Source organism: Oenanthe melanoleuca, chromosome 13 (assembly GCF_029582105.1).
Source record: "Oenanthe melanoleuca isolate GR-GAL-2019-014 chromosome 13, OMel1.0, whole genome shotgun sequence".
Taxonomy (NCBI): domain Eukaryota; kingdom Metazoa; phylum Chordata; class Aves; order Passeriformes; family Muscicapidae; genus Oenanthe; species Oenanthe melanoleuca.
This window is the reverse complement of record NC_079347.1, coordinates 9,783,182-9,807,595: the sequence shown is the minus strand read 5'-3', so window position 1 is coordinate 9,807,595 and position 24,414 is coordinate 9,783,182. Positions and strand designations below refer to the sequence as shown.

Sequence of the window (24,414 nt, the reverse complement as noted above, 5' to 3'; positions counted from 1 at the left end):
GGGGCAGAGCGGTGTCTGCCCGCAGCTCTGCCCGGGCCATGGGGCCGCGCCGGGCCGGGCTCCGCTCCCTGTCAATCAGCCGCGGCCCCCCCTCCCCGCTCTCCTGACTGGCTGAGTAGCGGTTGCCCCGCCCATCTCTACCTGTTCCTTTAAACCGCGCCGAGCACCGCCCCCAGCTCGCCTCCGCTGCTTAATTCGCGCCTCCGCTCCCTGCTATTGGCTGGCAGGGGCGTCGGTCACGGCTCGTGACGCGCCGCGCGCCGTGACGTACCCCCCACCCAGGAAGCTCCGCCCATTTATTCTCAACTCGGCTCTGGAGGGGAAAAACAATTTCAAGATGGCGGCGGCGCGGACAACAATGGGGGGCCGGGGGTCCGGGCCGGCCCGCGCCTGAAGGCGGCGGCGAGGGGAGCTCGGCGGGCTCCGCCGGGCCCCGCGGGGCGGGCAGGGCCAAGGGAGAGCGGGGCAGCGAAGCGGCGCCGGGCTCGGGGCAGAAGGAGGAAGTGGGGCGGAGGGGAGAGGAGCGGGCGCCGGGCCGGGCGGGGGGAAGACCCGGGGTGATCCCGACGGGGAGCGCAGGTAAGGCCGGCGGGAGGGGCGGCGGAGGCCCCGCCATGGCGGGCGCTGGAGAGAGCAGCCGGTGAGCGGCGGCGGCCGCCCCTTCGCCGCCCGGCCCATGGTGCTGCCCCCCTGCCCCATGGCGGAGTTCGTAGTTCCGCGGCACAGCGCGGTGATGGAGCGGCTCCGCCGGCGCATCGAGCTCTGCCGGCGGCACCACAGCGCCTGCGAGTCCCGCTACCAGGCCGTGTCCCCGGAGCGCCTGGAGCTGGAGCGCCAGCAAACCTTCGCCCTGCACCAGCGCTGCCTGCAGGCCAAGGCCAAGCGGGCCGGCAAACACCGGCAGCCGCCCCCGGCGCCGCCGCCGCCCGCGCCCCCTCCGCCCGCCGCCGCCGCGGGGAGCGCCGAGAGGAGCGGAGCCAACGGGCTGGACGGTGAGGCGGCGAGCGCAGAGCAGCAGCACGGCCGCAGCAGCGCCCTGATCGCGGTAAGCGCCGCCCGGGGCCGGGTGCTGGGGCGGGGAGGGACCGGCGGTCGTGCCCGGCTGGCACCGGGACCTCTTGTCTGGAGCTGGATGGGGGAAGGAAAACAAGGTCCCGCGGCCGGTGCGGTGGGCTGCGGTGAGAGGGCTGGGGCTGCTTTGCAGAGTGCCGTGTCTGATGTATTACAACTTCGCAGCCGATAAGGGCTGGTTTGTTTTCGCTCGTCACCTCTGCACGCTGGAAGAGTGTATAAGAACTGCGGCGTGGTGGGGTAGAGGTAGCGGCAGGATTTCTGTGATGCTTAAGTAATTCAGAGTATTTTATGAATCACATTTCTGGCTAATTAATATAAAATGCCCCTGCAGAAACTGTCAGAGGGGCATTAATACCGCGATGCCTTTGGATTTTTGTTTGCTTGCTTAAGTTTTTAATTTGAGGTGTCAGGGTTTTGTGGAATCATTTGATAAGGATACGCTTATTACTTATTATGTGTCTGTTAATTCTGGTACATATTGGAAAGAATTTCAGTAGAAAGGCAGCTGCTTGTTTGCCACTCACTCTAGTGGGTGTGAACGCTATGAGAATCCCACTCCACCCATTAAAAACTGGCTTAGCTCAAAATCTTAATGTTTCTCTGGCTTCTCTAGCATTTCTGGTTGTCGGGACATACTCAATAGCCCTATTTGTATATCAAGATATTGCTTAACTTATTCTGGGCTCTTTAAATATACTGCTGTGTGCTAATGTGTCAGTAATGTAGGTTAGTAGGATAACCTCTTAAAGGCTGCCTGTCCTAATACCTGCCTGCCTTAAAATCAAGTATTTTTAAATGGTGGCCTGCCTGAAAATGATTCAATACTGCTCTGAGTGTCTTTGAAAGGGTACACTGGATTAAACTATTTCCAGGTTAATATATAGAATAAATCGTATTTTTGGGGTGCTCTGTGTATTTGATTGGATTAGAAAGGAAGGAGGATATACTTCTCTCTGTCTTGGACCTCATTTACTCTTTTAAAATAGAATAATGATAGAGCTTATTTTATGCTTGAGTGTCCAGGACATGATGTAAAATACTGAAACACAGGGTTTATCAGTGTCATCTTCACTGTGACCAGCATTAGGCAGCCTGGGTGCAGTTTGTAGTATTTACGAGGTGAACTGAAAGTGTTACTTAACTGAATTGTTTCTGTTCTTGCTAATATACCTATGGGACTCGAGGACTTGCTGGCTGTTGAAGAGACTGAGTTCCTTGTGACACAGTTAGAACACTTCAGAGGGCTGCTACAGAAGGGTACTTGAGGAAGAGAGGAAACCTTGTGCATTCCTGACACTGATTCTACAAAACTTTACAGTTAGTGGTTGTTTAGCTGACTGATCTTGGATGTAAACTTGTGTCAAAACAAAAATTACTCAAACTTGGTTTTTTTATGATCTAAAAACTTGGTAGGGGGTTCTGTTTATTTCCTGCTGGGCTCTTGGGCTTTTTGCATATGGGGCTCTACCCCTTAATAATGTGTATTTTCATTACACTCAGGGCTCTTTAGCATGTCAAATCCTGTTGCTTAAACTGCCACCACACGACTTCATATTGATCTTCTAAATGAAAGATGTCTCTAATTCACTGGTATTGTTTCTCTTAAATCACTTTGGATGTGGATTTGATCTAATTAGCATCCATTATAATGAGGGCTCTCAACAGCAGCAGGTTCTGTAGTGGCTGCACATCTGGGGAAGCCCTTGTACAGGAAGCTGCTGCCAGTGGCCAATTTACACAACACAAGAGGGGTTTAGTGTGTGAATGACTCTTCCTCGGGGCTGGCCTGCTGTTTCCTTCCTAGGATCCATGACTGTGAGCTTAATTGCAGCTGCTGATTCATCACCTCGTTACTGGGGTATAGAGTTGGTTTGCTTAGTAATTCAAGTCTTGGAAAAAAACACAACAACAACAACACCTCGGCTGTTAATTTAATTCCTCTGGCCCAGAAGGTCACTCTCTGGGTTGGTCTTTTACCTCTACCCATCAAATTGCCATTATAAAGACCAGGCATGTGCTTTGAATGGGAAGGACAGTGTTTTCCAGTGTTCAGTAAAGTTTGGATGATGACCAGAATTATCTTTTGAAACACATTCCTTTCCAAAGAATGCTGCTAGATCTGTGCAGCATGCATTATATTAACTGTTGCTGCTGTAACAATCCAGATTTTTCTGTGAAGCTGCTCTTGGAAATTGGTACTTTATGTTGACTGTTAATGAAGCATTTATTTTGGTCCCTGAAGGAGAGAGCAGTTCATGTAAAGTTGAAGGCTTTCATGAGGTCTTGTAGTAGTAGGAATGAAGCTGCATTGCCCCAAGTATGGACAGTGTGGGCACTGCCTGGTGCTGTGCTGCAGAGCACCTTTGTAAATCCACCATGGTCACAGGGAACAGGGTGGCACTGCCACTTCCTCCTTAGTGTCTTCTATGATTTGTCACGTGGACAAAATCAGGTATTTTCTCTTCCATTAGTCTTTTCTCTGGTTTAGATCCTGAAGTTGGATGGATCTTGTTTACAGGCAGAAGTAAGGGGTAGATTCTTGTTTTCTTACTAAGCAGCTGTAAAATTTGAGCTACAGAAACTGAGAAAATACAGTATTGATACAGAAATACCTTTGATTATTTGTGCATCATGTAGGGCTGTCCTTCATTTGAGGAAAGTATTGAAAAATCCTCTTCCAGACCATTATTTAATGGGAAATCCAAATGTTATTATCTAGTTCCTATTTCTGTGGTTTAACATGACGGTATTAAGGCTGTGTTCAAAGCAGAAGATGCTTGATGTTTGGATAATATGTTTGCTGTATTAATCTTATATTTTTGAGAAACAGGGAAGTTGGCAAGAGATGGAGCTTGTCTCCTAGAACAGTTTTTTTCTCTGCCAGGTTCTGATACATGAAAGATTATTGAATAATGCTGTTTAAATTCTCTGCAAGAGAAAGATTACATTTCTGTGATAGACTATAAGGCAGTGTTTGAGCTGAACAGAAGGCATTTCATTGATATGTGAATGAGAATGGCAAGATCTGGATTTTCATCTCCACTCCTTGTTTTATGATGTGGTGTCTTGGAAGGAGAGCTGCTCCCTGTTTTCTTACTGGGGTTTTTTTTTTTCCCCACCTGAGAGCAGTTGTTGTGCAGAGAGCTTGCTTTGTCTAGGACTGCCACAAAACCACAAACAGTATTTCTGGAATGAGCACAGAAGGTCTAGTCAGTGGCCTGCCTTGAGAATGCTTTGTTTTGAAGCTGAAGAGCAGCATTTATTTGGGAGTGATAGATGTTTTATATTAATATTAGTTAAATACCAAAATAAGCAAAGGCACCAGTTAAAGAGTTTAAAATGAAATTTAAGTCCAAGCAGAGCAATGCAATGTTTCTTGGTTGAAAGACCTAAAGTAATAAATTTAAGGGAATAGATTGCCCATAGTGTGCTGACAAGTGTTAATTATGTTCCTCTAACAGAGCTCAGGCTGGTACAGTTCAGAAGACCTCATTTTTGTGTAAGCTGTGGCGTAGGGGTGTTAAATTGTGAAATTATGCTTTACCACAAAAATAGTAAATTATTTACATGTTATTTATATATAGCTATGATGCAGTGTAGTCTTGCCACCATTGTTTGTTTTTGCTGACAAGTCTGATAGTTTGTTGCCCAACAACTCAGACAGGTTTTTCTTTGTCTCCTTTTAATTCTCTAAGAGGTATTGTTTTATGTTTGAAACATTTCCCTTACCAGATTAGTTAGATATGCAGTGATGCTTCCTAAGTTGTAAGGATCTGGGAGTGACTGAGCTGCTGCTGCTGCTGTTTAAGTTCAAGTGAGGTGGAGGATCCGGCACTGCAGCTGAAGGCACAGGAGTTTTTTTGATTCAGCAGAACAATTCCTGTAGCAGAAGCTGCCCCTTGTGACTAATGCAGGCTTGGGATATTTATAGACATGCCTATCCACAGCCCTTCTTCACTCCAGCAGGCAGTCACCCAAATACAAAAGTCTACTGGAATTAAAGTAAAAAATCAAAAGGAGTCCAGCAGTTTGCTTCTGACAGCACAGTGGAATGCAAGAACACATTTGGTAATAAAATGCTTTCCTTGCAGAGGGAATGCAACTTTGGAAGCTGAGGGTAGATGCACAGTAAAGGGGAAATTCTCACTATGGTGTGTAGTCAAAATGTTATGTTTCCTATCCAAAATTCATACACTACAATGTCTGGTATTTGCATTGGTATTCCAGCTTGAGTTGTCACGTTTATTGCTCCTGTCCTTGGCAAGGCAGGCAGTGTCTTCAGAGTACCTACTGTGAACACTGGTCCATGGGAGCTTCTCTGTGCTGCAATACTGCCACTTCCATGGCAGAAAAATGAATGTATTCTGATTTGGTTTCCCCTTTAGGTGAGAATGCTAGGAGCCATGTTGGAGCTAGTTTTTTATTATGCTTATAGTCTAATATAGCATTTCTTCTTTGAAAATGTCTGGCATTATGTTTCTCTTGCTGGTATATCAGGACAAATCCTTGCAGACTTAATTCTGATATTAAAATGGTAAAATAATTTGAAATAAAATACAAAAAATTAAGGCTCTACTGAGTCCTGTAAGAATATTTAAATCTCTGTAATCTATTTAAATCTCTAGCTTTGAAAAACTAAATGAGAACATTATACAGAGCCTGAAAGGCACAATATGAGTATCAGATTTTTAAGAAGTTTCTTTTCTGCCGTGTTCATGAGGTAGTTTGGTTTTTTAAAACGAAACCAACATACAGTTTGTATTTGTATATATATATGTCTATATGTATGTATTTACTGCCTCCAGTTACAGGACTCAAAGTACTGGATTTTTGCAAAAGGACTTTGACTGTCCTCATTTTAGCTGTTATGAATGGTAAAGGGTTTCTTGCTTTCAAGCAAACAATGTGAACTAAACTTTCATGCCTGTCCTGTTAAGTTCTAACACATTGAAATGTCATTGGTTTCAGATGATTATCTAAATCTAGTTTCAGGTATTAAGTCCACACCAAAATAGCCAACACCAAACAAACAAACAAAAAAAAAACCTGAACCAAAAACCCGACAAAACCAATCAGAACAACTTTGTACCACTGTTTGATCAGTGATTCATACCCTTCCCACCAAGGCAGTAGGAAAGAACTGCCCTGGCCTCTGAAGTTTTGAACCCTGCCAGTGCTAACAGACAAACAATAGATTAAGTTTTTAAGCTTTTCTGGTTTCTTGTTGGGCTCCTGTAGTAGCTTTTGGACAGTTTTTACTGAGTCAGTCAATTTGCCCCTGCAGTGAGACCACAGTAGGGCTGAGCATCATTGTGGTAAAACTGGTGGTTTAAAACAGAAATTGAATATATCAAAATGCTTTGTGTGCTCTCCATTTTCACCTGGAAGCTTTGTCATTTTCCTGGGCGCACAACCCTGGCATTGCAGCTTGTGTCCTTGCCAGCATGGAAGCTACATGGCCAGAGGCTGCTGTGTTGGACACCTTTTGTTGTTGTGGATGGCCCCTGGGTTTTGTCAGCTTGTGTTCTGTGCATGAGGCATGCTCAGTTGGGCATGTGTGCTCCTGCCAAGGGAGTGTTTATGACCACGTTGAGGACCATGCATTCTGCTCACGTGAATAAAATGCAGCTCAGGTGATGTGATGTGGAGGAGGTGCAGCCTGTGGCCCCTCAGTGGCTCTTTGACAAGCTCTCTGTCCTGTCCTGGGCCAAAGGACCGAGGCCAACTCACATCCCCTGCCTTTCACTGTTCCTATATTGGTATAAATACTTCAGATAAATGCTTTTGGGGTAATATTTTTAGGCATAGCTAGATAGCAGTGATCTCGAAAGTTCATCTTTTGTTGGAAAATTGAATAGACTGAGAAGATGAGAAGACACATCTGTATCTGATCTTGTGACGGTGGAAATGATTGGCTCACTGTTACAAATAAAATTGATTGATTCTGCTAAGGAAACCATGGACAGCGTACTGGAGGAACACTGTAACTTACAGGATGGAAATGAACAAGAAAATTAAAGCTGAAGGGGTTTTCTTAGTGAGTAGCAAGCTATGATTTACTTCATCTGTGTGTTGGTTGGTTTTTTCCTGAGTTTTGGCAGAAGAGAACAGGTTTTTCTTGCCTTGAGAACTCTCTTGGAGCAGCTTGATATGTAGATAGTTTGCAGTCTGACTTGTATCTCACATGCGGCTTATTATTTCCCCCTTAGACCAGATTATTTGGATAGACAGAGACAAACTGGGGAGGAACTTAATCTCTCTTTTTTCACCAAAGGAATACAGTTGTAGGTGAAAGGAAGATTTTGTCTCAAGCAACTTACAGTCAAAATGTCTCCAAGGATCAGATATCTGAGTGTTATGACTGTTAAAACCCATGAAGATATGAGAGTTCCTGTGCTGAACATCTTGGTCTGTATCTTTTTCTAGACTGCCATGAGTGTAGCTCACAAAACAAAGTTATTATTTTGATGTAAGTTTTCAGGGAGTGGGTTTTTCCCCCTAACTATTTAGAATTAAAGAGGACCCATTCCCAAACTTTGAGTAATTTGACTCATCATATAACCTTGGGCAAGTTACTCACCCACCTTGAGCTTCAGTTTTCCCGGTGGGAGTATGAAGTAAACAATGAGAAATGCTGAAAGACAGATGTTGTGATGGAGTTGAGCTTTTTTGCTCTCTTTGTTTTGCACTTCTTTTACTCTTGTAAGAAGTAAATTAATTAATTAAAAAGTAATTGTACTTTTTACAAAAAAGTAACTTTCTCTTATTCTTGCAAGTTGTTTATTTGAAAAGTTCATTAGAGAGCTGCTACTCCAAGCTGGAGGCCTGATGTTCAAATTAAGAGATTTCAGGTTCCAGCCTCCTCTCCAAATGTACACCTCATCCTACTCAGTCTTCTGCTGATCTTGCTACTCTGCTGCTATTTCCATGAGCCATCTAGAAGATCACAGTCTTCAGGGAAGCTTGAGTCTGTCCCACAGATAAAAATAAGGCTCTGCTGTTACCTATGCAAGCATTAAACAAATAATGGGAGTTTTGCTGTTACCTGTGCAGGAATTAGACAGGTGGTCTGGGCTTTCTTTTCCCCCAGAGATCAGCTCCCTGTAGATGGTTAAAAAAAAAAAAAATAGAAACAATTAACTGTGAACCAGTCTGTCTGTAAATCAAAGAATGCTGTTGCTCAGGCAAGTGTGTAAAATTCTTCTGATAATTTACGCTGGCCCTACATACAGCCTCTTGCTTGAATGCTGAGATCTTGAGGTTTACCATTTTTCCTTGGATGAGAGTTTTCCCTAGGGGTTAGTGGACTGCCTTGCGAAGACTGCAGGTAATATGAAAAGAATCATACTTGTGTTGAGGTTTGTTTAATGAGCTGCTCTCCTGCCATGTGAGAGGGCTGTTGTTCAGTGACCCCACACCTCAGATGGGTGGGGATTCCTGTGGAGTGTCCTGCTGAGATGTACCAGGGTGTCTCAGGCAGCTCAGGAGCTGATGGCAGTTCCCTCTTCAAGCTCCCTGCACTGTTGGAGCAGCGTCTCTGCCCTACAGGTTTGTCTGCGTTGGTGGAGCGTTCCAGCACCAGCAAAGCTCAGATTTTTTTTACACAATGCACCCGAGGGAAGGAAAAGTTTATAGTCACCTTTGATGTGTGCAGGAATTCTGTTTTCAGATGCTTTTGAGGTCAATAGAAAGAACTTTATATTTGCAAGAATGCTGGCAGGAAGGAGAAGTTGAACAAAGGCACTCAGGCTCTGGCTGTGAAGCTGCTGCTGTAGCCGCTGATGGCTTCTAGGTGGCACCACGAGAAAGAGAATCTGTGCCTTCTCCATCTGTGAGAGGCCAACTGTGGAGCTGCTTGGGGCTCTGCTGGTCAGAGCAGCTGGCAAATACTTCAGGAGAAAGGAGGAAGGGAATGAACTTACTCTGCTGTGGTAGGACATTCTGAACTCTGAATTGCATTTTCCACAAGTGTGAAGCAGTGATCGCCAAGTGACAAATTGGTTTTGCTTCAGTGCCAAAAATGTGATTGTGTACAAAATTTATATACATAGTTCTTCTCTAAAAGTTATTATCACAAGCGAATTACTCATTTTTTCTAAATATTTAAATGTGAGACTGCTTTATAAATATTTAAATGTGAGACTTTTATAAAACAGTCTCATGGAACAATTATACTGTGTGATAGATGAAGTAAAATGCAGGTTTTTATTCTTATCTAGAATTTGATTCTTAACATTCTTTAATATTTTTCTCATTTTGAATAGGAAAAATCATTACAAATTCCAGTTCACAGCCATTTTTCAACTTTTTGTTGTTGTCAGAGTATATAGCAGCTTTTAGTTTTGTCTGAAGAAGGTCTCTGTTTGAAGTAGTACATGTTTTTTTGAAAAATTTCCCTAAGAGATTATAGTGAGGAAGTCATCTCATGTGCTGACTTGTAGAACAAAATGTTACCAAAACAAGATCCAATCTTTGACTTTTTTTTTTTTTTTCTGAAATGTTTTATTCAGAGCAAGACAGAGTTCTGGTAAGAAATAAAAATCCAGATCTGTGTAACATAGAACTATGTAACTAAAATATTCCTTTTCTTTTTCAGCAGCTCCATGAGACTGTGAAAAGAAAGCTTGATAGTGCTGCTTCCCCTCAGAATGGAGACCAGCAGAATGGCTATGGTGATGTGTTTTCTGTGTCCAAGAAACTGCGTCGTGAGGATGGTCTGGGAGTGAGTGGTTCTTCCAATGGAATGCCCCCTGTGTCTCCACTCCATCATCTTGACAAGAAATCTGGTGCTGGTGATACCTTACAACTTAATGGGAAACATCCAATGGGGCTTGATGGCATCAACAAGAAGTGTCTTCCAGATTCCAGCCTGCAGATGAATGGAGGTGGTGATGCTGATGATTCATTTCCTCTGAGTTTGAACAAAGAGCTGAAGCAGGAGCCTGTAGATGAACTTCCCTGTATGAATCCTGTTGCAGGGGGTTCTATATCTCAGAATAACCTGATGCCTGATCTTAATCTAAATGAGCAAGAATGGAAGGAACTTATTGAGGAGCTCAATAGATCAGTGCCCGATGAAGACATGAAGGATCTGTTTAATGATGACTTTGAAGACAAAAAAGATGCAGATTCTTCCAATTCAGCTGCACAGACTCCATTGCCACAAGATATTAACATAAAGACTGAGTTTTCCCCAGCACCCTTTGAACAAGAACAGCTGGGATCTCCCCAGGTTAGATCCACTTCTTCAGGTTCAGCATTTATTGGTGCTCCTTCTGTACCTGTAAGTGCCGCTTCTACAACGGTTAGTAGTTCTCAGGCTATGTTCCAGCCTTCCAGTCAGTCAATGACTGAAAATCCTAATCAGCCCATGATGCAGGCATCAAACCACTCTCAGAACATCCAGAGGCCTGTGTTGTTACCTGGGAAGTGTGCAGGAAGTGCCAAAGAAATGTCATCTGCTCATCAACTTCAGCAGATTGCAGCCAAGCAGAAGAGAGATCAGATGTTGCAGAACCAGCAACAAGCTTCACAAGTCCACCAAACAAATCAGATGTCAACGTGGCCACAGTCTGGGTCTTCCCATAGTCCACTGGGTGTCCCATATACCATGGAAAATCCTACTAGCCCATCTGTTTATCAACCAGACTTCAACAATCAGAAACTCATGATGCCTAATTTGGGAAATAAAAGCTCACCGAGAGCTGGAGGCAATTATCATGTGAACATTTTGGGTCATCAGCAAAACAGCTTGAACCAGAACCCTGTGAATAGTCAAGGCTCTATGCTGGACTATGGGAACACCAAACCTCTTTCCCATTACAAAGCAGAGTGTGAGCAGGGGGTGGCAGTGCCTGGGCAGAACAAGACTCCCATGCTGGCATACATCCAGCAGCGCCAGCAGCCACCACTGTCCCACGTAGGTGACGACCAAAATGGGATGATCCTGTTGAAACCCAAGTCTGGAAACATCACCTACCGACTGCCACATGGTCAGGTGAATGTCCTGAATTACCTTTGCTCAGTAGCAGATTTAAGGTTGTTGTGTAGGTAAGGCTGGAGTGCAGATTCCTTGGTATAGTTTCAAATGTTTTCATTGATTTTAAACAGAAAAATCCTATATACAAGAATCTTAGACAAGAATCATGAGGTCTTTTTTCCACTGGGGACAGTTTTTATTCTTGGGTTCTAGGTCATATAACGTGTGATTTCCAGCTTAATATACTTTGTGGGCAACAAATTATGTCGTGCCTCACAGAAGCTTCTAGTTACAAAGATAAATAGATGCTTTGTAAACTTTTGACTAAAATAACTCGTGTAAAACTGTACTGTTACACACTGTTCTCAAAGAAGCTTTGATTTCTTTACCTTGTTTTTAGTCCCTACTTGTGTCAGAGTTGGCTTACTATTAAAAGACCTACTTTTGCAGAGAGGTGGAAGTGGGGGCTGCATTCCTGATTTCTTGGGTGTTCCTTGGAGCCTTTCAGGTCTATGGATTTTTATTGGTTAAGTCTCTGGGCATTGGGGAAGCATGGCATAAGAGAGAAATATATCATTAAGGATGAATAATGGTAATGTTTGTTTGCTTGAAGCATATGCTTCAGATTTTCCTGTAACAGAAAATTCCAGATGGTGCTCCTTTGCCTTATATAGAACATTTACTGCAGGTATGCTGCAGGTGAAAATTTCTGTAGTGGGTGGAAGTATAGATTTATTGGATTCTGTAACATGTACCTGCAATGCACATATAAGAGGGCTTGTTGGAAAAGAAGGTATTTGTTACAAGGATTAAAGTTCTTCCAGCAAAAGCTGTTTGAGATCCAACTCCAGTCATATGTTCCCTCAACAAAACAGAAAACCTGTGAAAAGCTCTGATTAGTCTGTGATAAAGACCACACCGGTGTACAAATAGAAATTTGAGATCAATGCGAGCTTCATAAAAAAAAATTCTCTTTGAAAGCGGGCAGAAGTAACAATCTAACAGCACTTTGATGGAAGAAGAGTAGAGACAATGGTGTCTACCACATCTTCCCCTCACTGAAAAACATGAGGGTTACCTTGAATCTGCACTGCCACTCTTGCATTGAACTAACAAAAACACTGATGAAAGCTTTGGGAGAATTTCTCAAAAGCTTGCACACAGAACAACTTAGCACAGCATTCCTTATATTTTGCTCATGATTCCTTATGAAACTGCAAAGTGAGAACCAACAGCCAAATGCATTAGCTGCATGCTTAACTTGAACATAACATTTGTTCATGTAATTAGAGATGAGGCTGAACTGTGCTTTAAAATGATGAAAACTGTCAAATTTTAAAGGGATCTGCTGGTACTAAGAGGGCAGTATCAGATTTTGAATGATAATTGTTCCATGATTTTTTTTTTGTCCCAGTCTCAGGAAAAAAAGCCAAAAAATGCAGACTTAAGAAAAACTAATAATACTAGACTTGTCTCTAGTGGTACTTTAGTCTGTGGTGTATGGTGATAGTGGAATTGCTGGAAAAGTACTTTAAGACCCATTTTGACCAGTGGAAGCCTTCTCCCCTTCATCTGCAAATAGTAAATTCTCTGATATTAAAATAAAGCAACTTTAGGATGGGAGACATAAACATTTGCAGAATGAAATGTTGACAGAAGAGGCAGGATTTAAATAAATGTTTTGTATAATGAAAATAGAAAATGTAGCATTTGAAAAAATGCTATCAGAGTAAACTGAAGCTGGGGTATACAAAGTGCAGTTTGTAACTGCCTGAAAAAAGCAGACAGAGCTGTACTCACCTGTTTGAGCTGGAAATGGGGAAGTGCTTTGAGACTGAAGTTAAAGCCTCTATTCCTAAATGTTATGGAGCTTCTGACTCTAACTCCAAACTGGCAGTTCTGTGTCTGGTGCTGTAGACATGGGTGTTTGACTGTCTTTAATTAGCTGAATTTCCATAAGAAGCTTCACAGGTGAAGAAGTTACTGCATTTCTGTAACATTTGTCATTTCTCCTATGTTCTGCAGGATCAGAACCCTGCTGCTACTGTTCCTCGTGTTCCTGTTTCTGTCTCGGGCCCTGGAGTGGGTGCCCAGGCTCCAAATGTCTCCATGGCAGGTAACCACAGCAACTCAGCTTATCAGCAGCAAGCAGCAGTGATGAAGCAACACCAAATGCTGATGGACCAGCAGAAGCAGAGAGAGCAGCAACAAAAGCACCTGCTCATGGAGCAACAGAAGCAGCAGTTCCTAATGGAACAGAGGCAGCAGCATTTGCTGGCAGAACAGGTGAGAGGGGCCAGCTATCTGGTTTTTTAATTTGTGCTGCTTTGCTTTGGTGCATGAAATAGCATTTGATATTTTAGAATCAGAGAATAGTTTTTTTAGGAAGGACCTTAAAAATCATCTCAATTCCAACTCCTCTGCCATGGGCAGGAACACCTTCCACTAGACCAGGTTGCTCCAAGCTCCATCCAGCCTGGCCTTGAAACCCTCCCATTTCCAGGGATGGGGCAGCCACAGCTTCTCTGGGCAACCTGTTCCAATGCCTCACCACACATAATTTCTTCCTAGTATCTAATCTGAACCTAATCTCCTTCAGACAGAGTTCTTGGGATTCCCCCTTGCTATATCACTTCATGCCATTTTGGGATACCTTCCCCATCCAGCCTTCTTGTAAGCCCTCTTTAGGTACTCAAAAATGCTCTAAGGTCTCCATGAATCAGTTGCCCATCAATGTTTTAAGAAAGAAGGAAATGATACAGTCTCCTCTGAGCTGAAAATGTATGAAAGCCCATTTTGTGGGGAAGGTTGTAGTAGAATATGCAGAATTGTGGAGCTATGGCTGTGCCAAGTCCTAGCCAATGGCTCTTTTATCACCTGGAGACATCTTGATAAAATTGAGGTCTCAATAGAGGTGACAAAAAACCTCCTCAGTTCTGGAGCCAGTGTAGACAAAACATAGTAATGTGTTTGGCAGTGTATGAGTGTTGGTACAGATAAGTTTTTGATATTTGAGTAAAAACAATTTGGACTAAGGGACTACTGTGAAGGAATTATATTATTGAAGACTGAAAGAAGCCCAAATCATCAATAAAATCACATCTTGTCTATGAGTTATGTGATCTGTAAGCTTAGAATACTTTTTAGTAAATCAGTCAGTCTTTGGTGATTTTTATGTTAATCTCAAAGATGAGTCATCATTACTCTCCAAAATGCTAACAAACAGGTATTCTTTGAGAGCAGGTGGGGAGAAAGGAAATATGGGGTGTGACCTCCTGCTTGTGCTTTTGCATCTCTGGTGGATGGTGATTATTAGAGCTTTGTTAGAGCCTTTAGAGCTGTGGCCCCATAGGTTTCCTTAGGACAATAATGGACCTACAGGTGTCAGATCTCTCTGAACAGCAGGGAGGGGATAAGTACTGTGTCTCAAACACAGCATTGAAATATTTTTTTCCGATCTCTTTGCTTCTGCTTTGCCAGCACATGTTGCTGGTGTAAAAATCAGCATTATGAAAAACCTTCATTAATGTACTAGTTATGGTAACTACAACTAACTTCTGTAATTTCCATTTTTGTAGAGTGGTGCTGGGACCCTGGTCCCAAATAAGGAGTGGCTTTGCCTTGGAGCTGAACAGCTTTAGATACTGCATTTGCCACATTTATTTGCCTTGTGCTGCCTAGTCAAGCTAGATCCTGTTAGCATCCTGATTTATTTCTTTGGGTACACATGATACTGGATGCAGTTTTACAAAAAGATTTCTGAATCTGCTGATTTCTACTTTGCAGGAGACTTGTAATTTCAGGTAGCTCCAGTGCCATTTCCTGCTTCTATAAATTTGTCTTTTCACTTGGCATTCTGCGTATTTTTAATTTTTTTTTCCCCAAGCCAGGTTCTGCAGTTCTTAGTTTCTCTCAGAGCTATGGCATCTCTTGCTGGCTTCCGTGGTCAGCCTCTTTCAGGTCTGACTGGTCCTGCAAGCAGCCGGGCCTCTGTCAAGCAGCCTGCCCTCTTCATTCCTGTGCATGTCTCAACAGCTTGTAGCGATGTGTATCTGCTGTTTGTTACATTGCGCCAGTCTCTTCTGTAAAGGCTTCTGGCTTGGGTCTTTACTCCAGTACTCTTGGAAGGGAGTTTCTGTCCCCTGCTGTGCTCTGTGTAACTTTTTGGATAAGTAGGTAGTTGTGCATTGTATCACTACTTGGTTATGTCGGAATTTCAGTCTAGCTGAAGGTATCTGAGGAAGAAGAGACAGAAATGCTGTGCCTGATACATTTCATGTTGTAAAAGCAGTCAGTTGGCTGTTAACACTATGAGAATCTGAGTCTACTGTCACTACATCTACATTCCCCTCAAGACTTTAAATTTCATTTTCCCCCAAAGTTTCCTAATAAAAAATTTGCTTGGTCTATTTTTCAAATTGTTTGATCATAAAATAGGTATTGGTTGAATCTGCTTTTATTTTGAAGAGGCACATTATTTTGTGTCATGAGTAGGGTTTGTTTCAGTTGATCACTGCATTGCTAAGAAAATGGTTTGAAACAGTGGTTGCAAAACTTGTATGGCTTCTATTATGGACTTAGTTCTGCAGTTTTCCATAATCTTCTAGGAAAACCTGTGATATATGAGAATATGGATTTGTGTGTATCTTTTCATGTTTGCAAACAAGGACTAGACAATATTTACGTGTTCAGTTTTTGCTGTTTCTGGCTTTTACTTTTATTGATTTCTAAATTACATTGATTTGGAAATAAAGACCAAAAAGTAAATGTGGGGGGTTTTTGATACATTCACTTTTGCTCTTTTTGTATCTGTACCTCTTTTTGTCTTTAAAGTATTGCTAAAAATGCATGTTGATTATTATGAGACTAATAATTAGGAGACTCAGATTTTCAGTCTTTGAAAGGCTTCAGACACGCACTGCAGTAACTCTTGTAGTGAGTGCTGATGTCTCTGAGACCCTGGTCTCATCACTCGTCAGATCAAACTGTGTCTGAGCCTTGAGAACAAAGTCTGAAGGGACTGTAGGGCTGCAGAAGCCCCTTTGTTTACCAGCTGTGCATAGAAGTATGCAGAGAGCTTGTTGTTATCCACGATAGCCCTTGGAAAAAGCTTGATCTGTTTTCAAATAATCTTGCATTGGACCTTTCTTAGGAGAAACAGCGGCAGGAGCAGCAGCTGCAGCGGCATCTGACACGGCCTCCTCCCCAGTACCAGGATCAACCACAGAATCCATACCAGCAGCAGGTTGGACAGTTCACAGGTCAGTAAACATGGCAGTTGAAATAAAGCAGAAAAAATACCAGGGGTGGAAAACAAGAAGTCTTCAAATTTCCAGGATTGGATAGCTTGTAATTAATTTATTGCATGTCACTCTGCCTTAAAAGCTCTTGACCTATGCTCTGATTCAATTGCAAATTAATAGCTTCCCTGGTCACAAGTATCTGGGACAACTTAAGCTTCTGGTTCTTAGTGTTGTTTGGAAAATGAGTAAAATTTTTAAGTAGCTTCCTTGTTCTATGGGCCTTTTTATACTTTTATTTCATTGTGCAGGTGGGAAATTCTCTCTATCTTTGATATACTAAGATTCAGAGGTCTTTTTTTCTGAAGCCTGATATCACTACTGGCTGTATCTATCACAGGCCCTCATTAAAGAAAAATAAGTGGTCTATTATTTCTCTCATCCCTAGGATGAGTTTAAAAGTTTCTAACATTTTCATCCCTGCTGCCTTTAAAAGGTAATGCAGTTTGAATTCTTGTCATTACATGTTAAGTGTCTTATGTGGGGTTTTTTTTTGTATGAGAAGCAGCTTAGTATGTCTGTAGTGTTTTAATTCTGATAAATAAAAGATGTTGTAACTGTTCAGCTTGAATAACTTCAAAAATGTGGAAGAACTAGAAAGCAGTAGAAGGTCATCTTTTTACCCTAAAAGCTCTTACTTGATGGAACATCAATAAGCCCACCTGTCTTATTTTTCATAAACCTAGAGTACAAGAAAATTTCCCTTTGTTTTGTTTTCTTACTCTCCATACTCCTGTAGAAATAAATAATGAAGGGGGAAGATGCAAATGGAAATGTAATACCCTCACCCTGACAGTGTTCATGCCTGTGCAGTGTCAAGTGCAGCTACAACTGGGTTTTGTTACTTAGCTGAAAAAACTCTATGCCAGTACACAAGGATTGTGTGCTAACACAGGGATCCATAGCATCCCTCATATATTGCACTGAAATACTTTTTTATCTTGCCACTTTTCTACAGAAAGGTATGCATACAACTGTTAGAAATAGAGTAGGTTTTGCTATAATGAACATCAGTACTATTAAAAATATTTTTTCCTTGTAATGATGATTGTAACTATCTTTTGCACCTTAAATCTTGATATGTGTACTATCTCTTCACTGTAAATATTGTCACAGTAAGACTCTTCCCCCACCCATCCATTCCCTCGACACTGATGTTTTTATTATGTGCTTTGTTGATAATTTATTCAATATAATTTGAATTCTATTTGAATTTATTTTCCATAATTCTGTTTTTATTCAAATACAATGTTAGTAATATTGGAGAGCTAGTACTCCTCAGCTATCATAAAATATGGAAAAGGTCAACAGTTTACTTTTGATTTTGAAAGTAGAGAAATTATTAGTGTAGGTAGGTTTCCCGTGGTCAATTGTAAGGAGTGTGGGGAGTGTCACATGCACTACACTTCACAGAGCTTTTCTGCTTTTTTTTGCTTCGAATAGAAGGCTGTTTCTTCTACAAGAGGAAATTTTATGCTCAGAGTTTGCAATAACGAAGGATAGTATTTGGTTTGCTGAAAAGACATTTTTCCAAATCACTTTGCTTGGCTATCAGCACTGCATATTAACATAGTGAATACTTCACTGTGGAAATCCAAAAGACACTTGACCAAAAATTTTCTGGAATTGGAAAAATGCAGAACTGGCAGGCAATCCTACAGTTGTATGATAAGAAATGCACTCTTGTGTATGCATGGAATGACTGACAGTGTGTGTGTGTGCAGTAAGAGGTATTTTTTAACAGCTTAGTAAATTGTGCATGCACTTCAAAGTATATGTGTTTACCTTTGTTCACAAAGAAATATCAGAGTCCTGCCTTTAAAGTCATAATTTTTTTTTGTGAATTAATGATGCTGAACTCTTAGAAGTGGTATCCAGGTATTTTTAGGACATTGGCATATCTGTATTTGAGATCAAGGTGGAGGTGCTAACTGGAGCAACAGTTGGCACTCTTTAATTAAACTCCTGCTCTCTGTGTGTTGCTTGCAGAGGTCAGTTTATACAAATGTAGCTGCACCTCTCTTCTGGGTTATTGTGCCTACAAGCCTGGCTGGGCTCTGGTTGAACCTGAGGTGTTTAATGTGCAAAAAATATTTCTTTGTCTTTCAGGGTCATCTTCAGCCATGCCTGGGGTCAGTAATTTAGGACAGTCCAGCTCCGGTAGTCCCCGGATGTTTCCTCAGAGCCAGAACATGATTCAGATGGGACCTGGGCACGCTGCTGTTGCTCCCCTGCAGTCAGGCTCCAGCCAGCAGGAGCGGGGGGTGTCCCAGTACCCCGGCATGCAGAGCATGCAGCGCGGGGGGCTGTACAACCTGGCGCCTGGCATGACCCCGATGGTTGCGCAGCACACGGCTCCCAGTGCCAATGGACAGAGCCCGATGCAGAGACAGGGCAGCCTGGGCCAGGGCGCTGCTGTTCCTGCTGCCTACGGCCAGAACACCTTACCAAACTCTAGTATTTCTCAGCAGCACAACAAAGGTGCACTGAATCCAACCTTATCTAAGCCACAGATGGCAAGAGTACCAGCTGCTATGGGGGCTCAAAATCCATCTTGGCAGCACCAAGGTATCCCTAACATTAACAACCAGACGCAAGCAAACAGTGGCTTAGGACCATTTACTTCCAACTCCTCTTTCCACATGCAGCAAACACATCTAAAGATGTCCAACCAGCAGTTTGCCCAGGGAATGCCTCAGGTAAGCCTAAGCACCAGCAGGCCCATGAGCTCAATGAACGCTGCCGTCTCTGGGCAGATGCTGTCATCCTCTTTGGGAGCACAGCCTCGGACAAACCCACCCGCACAGCAGCAGGTACCCTCACAGCAAGTCTTGCCTGCCATGAACCAGACTGTTCCAGACCTGAATGCTTTCAACCAGAACCCAAATCAGCAAATTCCCAACAGAGGAAACCTGCACTGTAGCCAAGGGTACCCTGTGAGGACGACCAGTCAGGAGCTGCCTTTTGCCTACAGCGGCCAGTCAGGCAATAATGGACTTCAGAACTTAACTGGTGACACAGATCTGATAGACTCTTTACTGAAAAACAGGACTTCAGAGGAGTGGATGAACGATTTGGATGAGTTGTTAGGAACTCATTAAAATGGGGGTGGGGGTTGGTTCTACTTTTTTTAATTATTTCATGAGATATAAACAACTCTTGGACCAAAAAACCTGTGGCATTGAGGAGACTTGCAGGCATTAGAGGTAAATGGTTGGGAAAAAGACTGGAGCTGCTTCTCAACGAGTGCTGAGCCGTGGTCACGGCGCACCAAGCAGGTCTGCAGGAGGAGTGCGCTTTGTCTGCGGTCTCTGAGGAGTCGCACACTTGAACAGGTCAAAAAATACTGTGTCCTAGCCAGCCTTCCAGAAATCTCACTTGCAGTGTTCTAAGACTAAATATTTTAATTACTTAAAAACAAAACAAAAATTCCACAGAAATAGTGCAGAGAGAACGCAAATAGTTGCACAAATTGTGTTTAGGGCTTAGTCTGCAGCTATTACTTGCAATAATTATTTGTTCATAGCTTGACATGGTGTTATAGTACTGTCCATCAACTTCTGATTTTTTGTTTGAGAAGAGGCTGTATGCACCTGAGTATGCTTGCAAAATGTTTGGAATTGTTTCTTTTCCCCATTGCTGAAGCATGTGCCTGTACTCTCAGTAAGCAAGTGATATTTCACAGTAAATATTTCTAGATGCTGGTAATAGATGAGAGAAAGTATTAAAACCTGGCCAGTTAGTCTAGATAGTCATCTTCATAGATTGTAGTCTTTTAAGCTGCAGTTTGCACTCTGTTGTAGAGAGGCACAGTTCTTGGCTTGTACCTTGCTGTGTTTAAAGGGGGAATTTCTTATGGGAGAACTTTTAAACTATAGTAGGTTTAACATGAATTGTAAAGCCATTTACTTTGCACCTGTTTTTTCATAACTTATTTCCAAAGGTAGTTGTATTTAAATGAAGGCTTTGCTTCATGACAGCTCATCTAGCTTTCTTTGTTGCAAAAAGTAAAACTAACTTTTGAGATCAGTTCATCCCCCAAAGTTAGCAATGAGCACAAGACTTTGTCACTTCAGGATAAAAATGAGGAAAAAAGAATTTGGCTGGGATGTGGAAAGTCCTTATTAGCAATAATAACACAGGCGGCCTGGGAGAACACTTGTATCAGGGTTGCTCCAGTGTGGAAGTCTGCCCTTTTAAATGCTTTGTTTTTTTAATACTGGCTTACAAGTTTGATAATCTTTCTATAGACTGGTGGATTTATGTTTTTAATATCCCTTGAAGCAGATGCTGTTCTTCAGCTCAGCCCAAGGAGACCTCTTATCCATATTTTGGGATTGGTCCCAGAAAGGACAAAAACCGCAATGGGAACAGTCAATGTTCCAAAGTCCTTACTCTCTACCAAAAAAATCCCTTATCCACCAACAAACCACCTTGCCTTAACATTTATTTTAAAATGAAAATAAAGGTGAAAGCTTTTGTTCTAAATGCACAAATACCTCTTCCCTTTCTAAATCCACTTTCTTGGAAAACTCCTCTAAAATTTCTAAACCCAGCATTGTGATTTAAAAGCAATTTCCTTCAACACAGACTGGCTTCTCCAGGAGTTTTCTGCATTGCAGAATTGTGAGAGAGGGTTTTTTTCCAGAGGGGGTGAAGGGAAGTGAAAGATATCATTGGTTTCAAAGAAGGAAAATATTTTACTCTATCTGCAGCTCCTTTATGAGACAATTTGCACTTTGAAAACTGCTTTTTTAACACTAATACTTTAACCCTTTCCAAATATGCATGGAACATGGTTTGTCCAGCACACTTAGTAGTGTGGATGAATTCCGCTCTGTTGATCAGATTTGCTGTTTTATCATGTTGAACTGTTGATGAAAGATGTGCATTGATCAGTGGATCCCACCTTTGAACAGTGGATAAAACTTCACTGAAGCAGGCTTAATCCCTTGTAGAGCTTTTGAAAAGGTAACATAAAGATTGTCTTTGGATGGGAAGACGAAGGTGTTGGTAACTTTGGTTGTTGACACTTCTGATGTTTTCTAGAATAAGTAGTTAAGATGCAAATAACTGATGCTAGCTTTTCTCATACTGGCAATCTAAGGAAAGAGCTAGTGAGCTTGGTTTACTATTAAGTTAAACCAAAAACTGGTCCAAGGTAAGCGTCATTAGAAGAGTATAGATATAAACTAGCAATGGCAGGGGAAGGAGTGTTTGCTGTATTTTTAATTTTAAGGGTTAACTTTGCACCAGTGTGCCTTCCCTTCCTGTTGGGGGTGCTTGGGACCTCAATTTCAAGTGACATCCTTCCATGTCACTGTTTTTTTTCTCCCCCTTACAAACACTTGACAGAAATAACAGGGTAGTAGGATTCAGCTTTTCTTTCTCCCTGTTTAGGTTGTGGTGAAATCTGCTCTATTTTCCAGTAGATTTTGCACACAGACTTTGTTTTGAGTAAGTCAAAATACAATCCATCCAGTTGTGATTTCTTAATTGGAGGAAAAGAGCATCTGCTGTTTGCATTATTACTACCAAAAAGGCAATCCAGCAAAATGTCCAGGAAAATGCAGGTGTGCTCTTTCCTCCACTGTTTCTGGAAGCTAAGGTGGATATTGCTCTGCTCGACCAGAGGGTTTGTTCGGGAAGGTATCTGGGTTTGACGACAGGCCTTTTCATGGTACTGTTGGAGTAAAATTGTGTGATTCTAGACAAACTGGCTTATAATGCCCATTGGTCTCCATGTGTGAGCAGGATCCAAACAGCCCCTGGCTCTGGCTCTGTCCCTGTGCACAGAACACAGTCGGAGCGTTGGGAGCGCGGTGCCACTGGAACAAGGTTGGAACAGTTCAATGGAAATGAAAACACAGTTCTGATGTATGTGGGTGCATGGGCAGGGCTGGGCTCTGCCCTGGTGCCCTGAAATGTGTCACTGTCTGTGTCTGCACTCGGGCTTTCCATTTGCTGCAGCTTCAGAGCAATAAAACCAATCTCCCCTGAACTGAACCCAGCCGGCCGCCCATGGCTTTATTTATAAACTGCGGTTTTGGTTGGGCAGGCAAGGTGAGAGTGTCACTGTGCAACATCCACTGCCTTCCAAAAACCACGATCCAATTGAAAAGGGTGCTCAAAATTTTGTTATACACATTTCCTTTGTGTAAATAAATGTTTACAATTTTATATTAAAGATTTGAATAAGAGTTAGATCTTCTGACTGTATATTTTTTACTTTTTATAGATTTTAAAACTATAATTCTTTATATATGTGTTTGGGGGGTATTATGGTAAGTTTTATGCTTGTAAATGGAAAACAGTTGAATTTGATGCTAACCTTTATGAATTTTTGTCATTGAAATGTATAAAGAGTCCATTAATCCCCTTATTCTTTTACTACAATTACTGGTGCACACCAAAAAGAAATCCTTCACTTCTGTTTTATCATTATAAAATAAATATTTTGCTAGTGTATTAAATATACATGGTGTGACTTTATACATTTGCATGAGCTGAGCAGAGTTCAGCGTTGTCATTCCTAGTGAGATGGTTCCTTCCCTTCATCCCAACACACAATTTTTGCTCAGCTGTTACTAAGGCTCAGATTTTGCTGCTGTGTCTTACCAATTCTTATGGTTTCAGAAAGTCCATTTAAACAGGCCAGAAGTGGATAAAGGGGCCTTAGAAAATGTAACTTTGAAAATCAGTCTTTATGCTCTCCCACTGCTTCCGGGCTTTTGGTTTTTTGTTTTTTTTTTTTTTCTGGAATGCATTGTAGGCCTTAAGCTGGGAAATTCAACTGCAGAGGTTTTTAGCAGTGAAAAAGATGTTAATAACCACTGAGACCTCACATGTGCAAAATTGTAGAGTTCCAAAATTGCCAGTTCCCTCAGAATAACAGCCTTTAGAGGTTCAAACTGATTTCCTCAAGACTTGTGTGATGCAGGCACATGGCACACGCAGGAATCCAGCTGAGACATGGGACACGTGCTGCAAGCAGGAGCTGAAGATTTTGAGCAAGGAACAGAGTACTGGCAGCAATGTGGGTGGAGGTCTTGGCTCAAGGCTGGTGAAGTCCCATGGCCACTGCCCAGCTTCAGACATTGATGGCTCATTCTACAGGCTTTGCAGTTGGTGTCATTGTGCAGTTGTGTTTGCAGCCACAGCTCAGCCTCCAGGTACTTACCAGAGTGTAATTTTAATATATTTCTACTCTACAAGTTTTGTGTTCTCTTTGGGAGTGGAGGAGACCTGTAACTTCAAAACTTTGTAAAGAACCAAATGTAACAATCAGTAGCAGTAGCAGAATCACCTGCTTTTAGCCCATGGGGAACTGTGAAGTTACGTTAATTTTTGCTTCATTGTCCCACTCTGCATTTTAGTTATTGTTGAGTGAGACAGAAATTTCCTAAACCATCCCCCACTGAAATGACATTTGTGGTTTTCCAAAGATTTTAAGGAATCAGTGGCAGATTGTCACGAACCTTTGCTCAGAAACTAATTTGATTTTTTTTCCTTGATGCCAGTGTTTTTCCTGAGAGTAATGGAAGTCTGTAATGAAAGTGTTTTCTCGAGCCTGAGTTGTTTGTTGAAATATGTTGTTGTAAGGAGACCCCAGTGACATTTCCCCTTTGACTTTTATATTGGACACCACAGATTAAATCTTTGGTCACCAATAGGTTCAGTTGAGGCCAATTTCTAGGTTTTAGTTCTATTTTGTCTGAATCTGCTGTACCTTGAATAGTCTGAAGTCACATCATATGAGTGTTTTTTTGAGAAAATAAGTGCTTTTGCTATTCTACATGTGTGGTTATTTATAAAAAGTGTAACATTGGATATTTGATTGATGAACTGAATTTTCAACTTGTTGAGCTGTCACAATGGCGTTTTGAAGCAATGAAGAGCCAAACCAGAAAAAAAACTTGCTGTGTCTCTCTTGGGAGAAACTGTAGGTCTGGTACTTGCACAAATTCAACAGTGAGGGTTTGTGTGTGTGACTGAACATAGAGAAATGCAGTGGCTCAATCACCAGCATTAAGGGAAAACCTTCCTCCTCTTTGATTTTAA

The 24,414-nt window shown here is 42.2% G+C and overlaps 1 protein-coding gene across 2 annotated transcripts; it reads left to right on the top strand.

Moving 5' to 3' along the window:
* Window positions 1-525: 525 nt before the first annotated feature.
* On the top strand, window positions 526-22,830 carry MAML1 (mastermind like transcriptional coactivator 1). Of its 2 annotated transcripts, none has more exons than XM_056502396.1 (5): window positions 526-1,045; window positions 9,674-11,071; window positions 13,079-13,339; window positions 16,206-16,314; window positions 18,463-22,830. In XM_056502396.1, the coding sequence occupies exons 1-5, from the start codon at window positions 677-679 to the stop codon at window positions 19,452-19,454; spliced, it is 3,129 nt and encodes a 1,042-aa protein (XP_056358371.1). In that variant the 5' UTR covers window positions 526-676; the 3' UTR covers window positions 19,455-22,830. The 2 variants fall into 2 exon arrangements, with proteins under 2 accessions (XP_056358371.1, XP_056358370.1); XM_056502395.1 differs by having other exon boundaries at window positions 9,671-11,071.
* The last annotated feature ends 1,584 nt before the right edge of the window (window positions 22,831-24,414 follow it).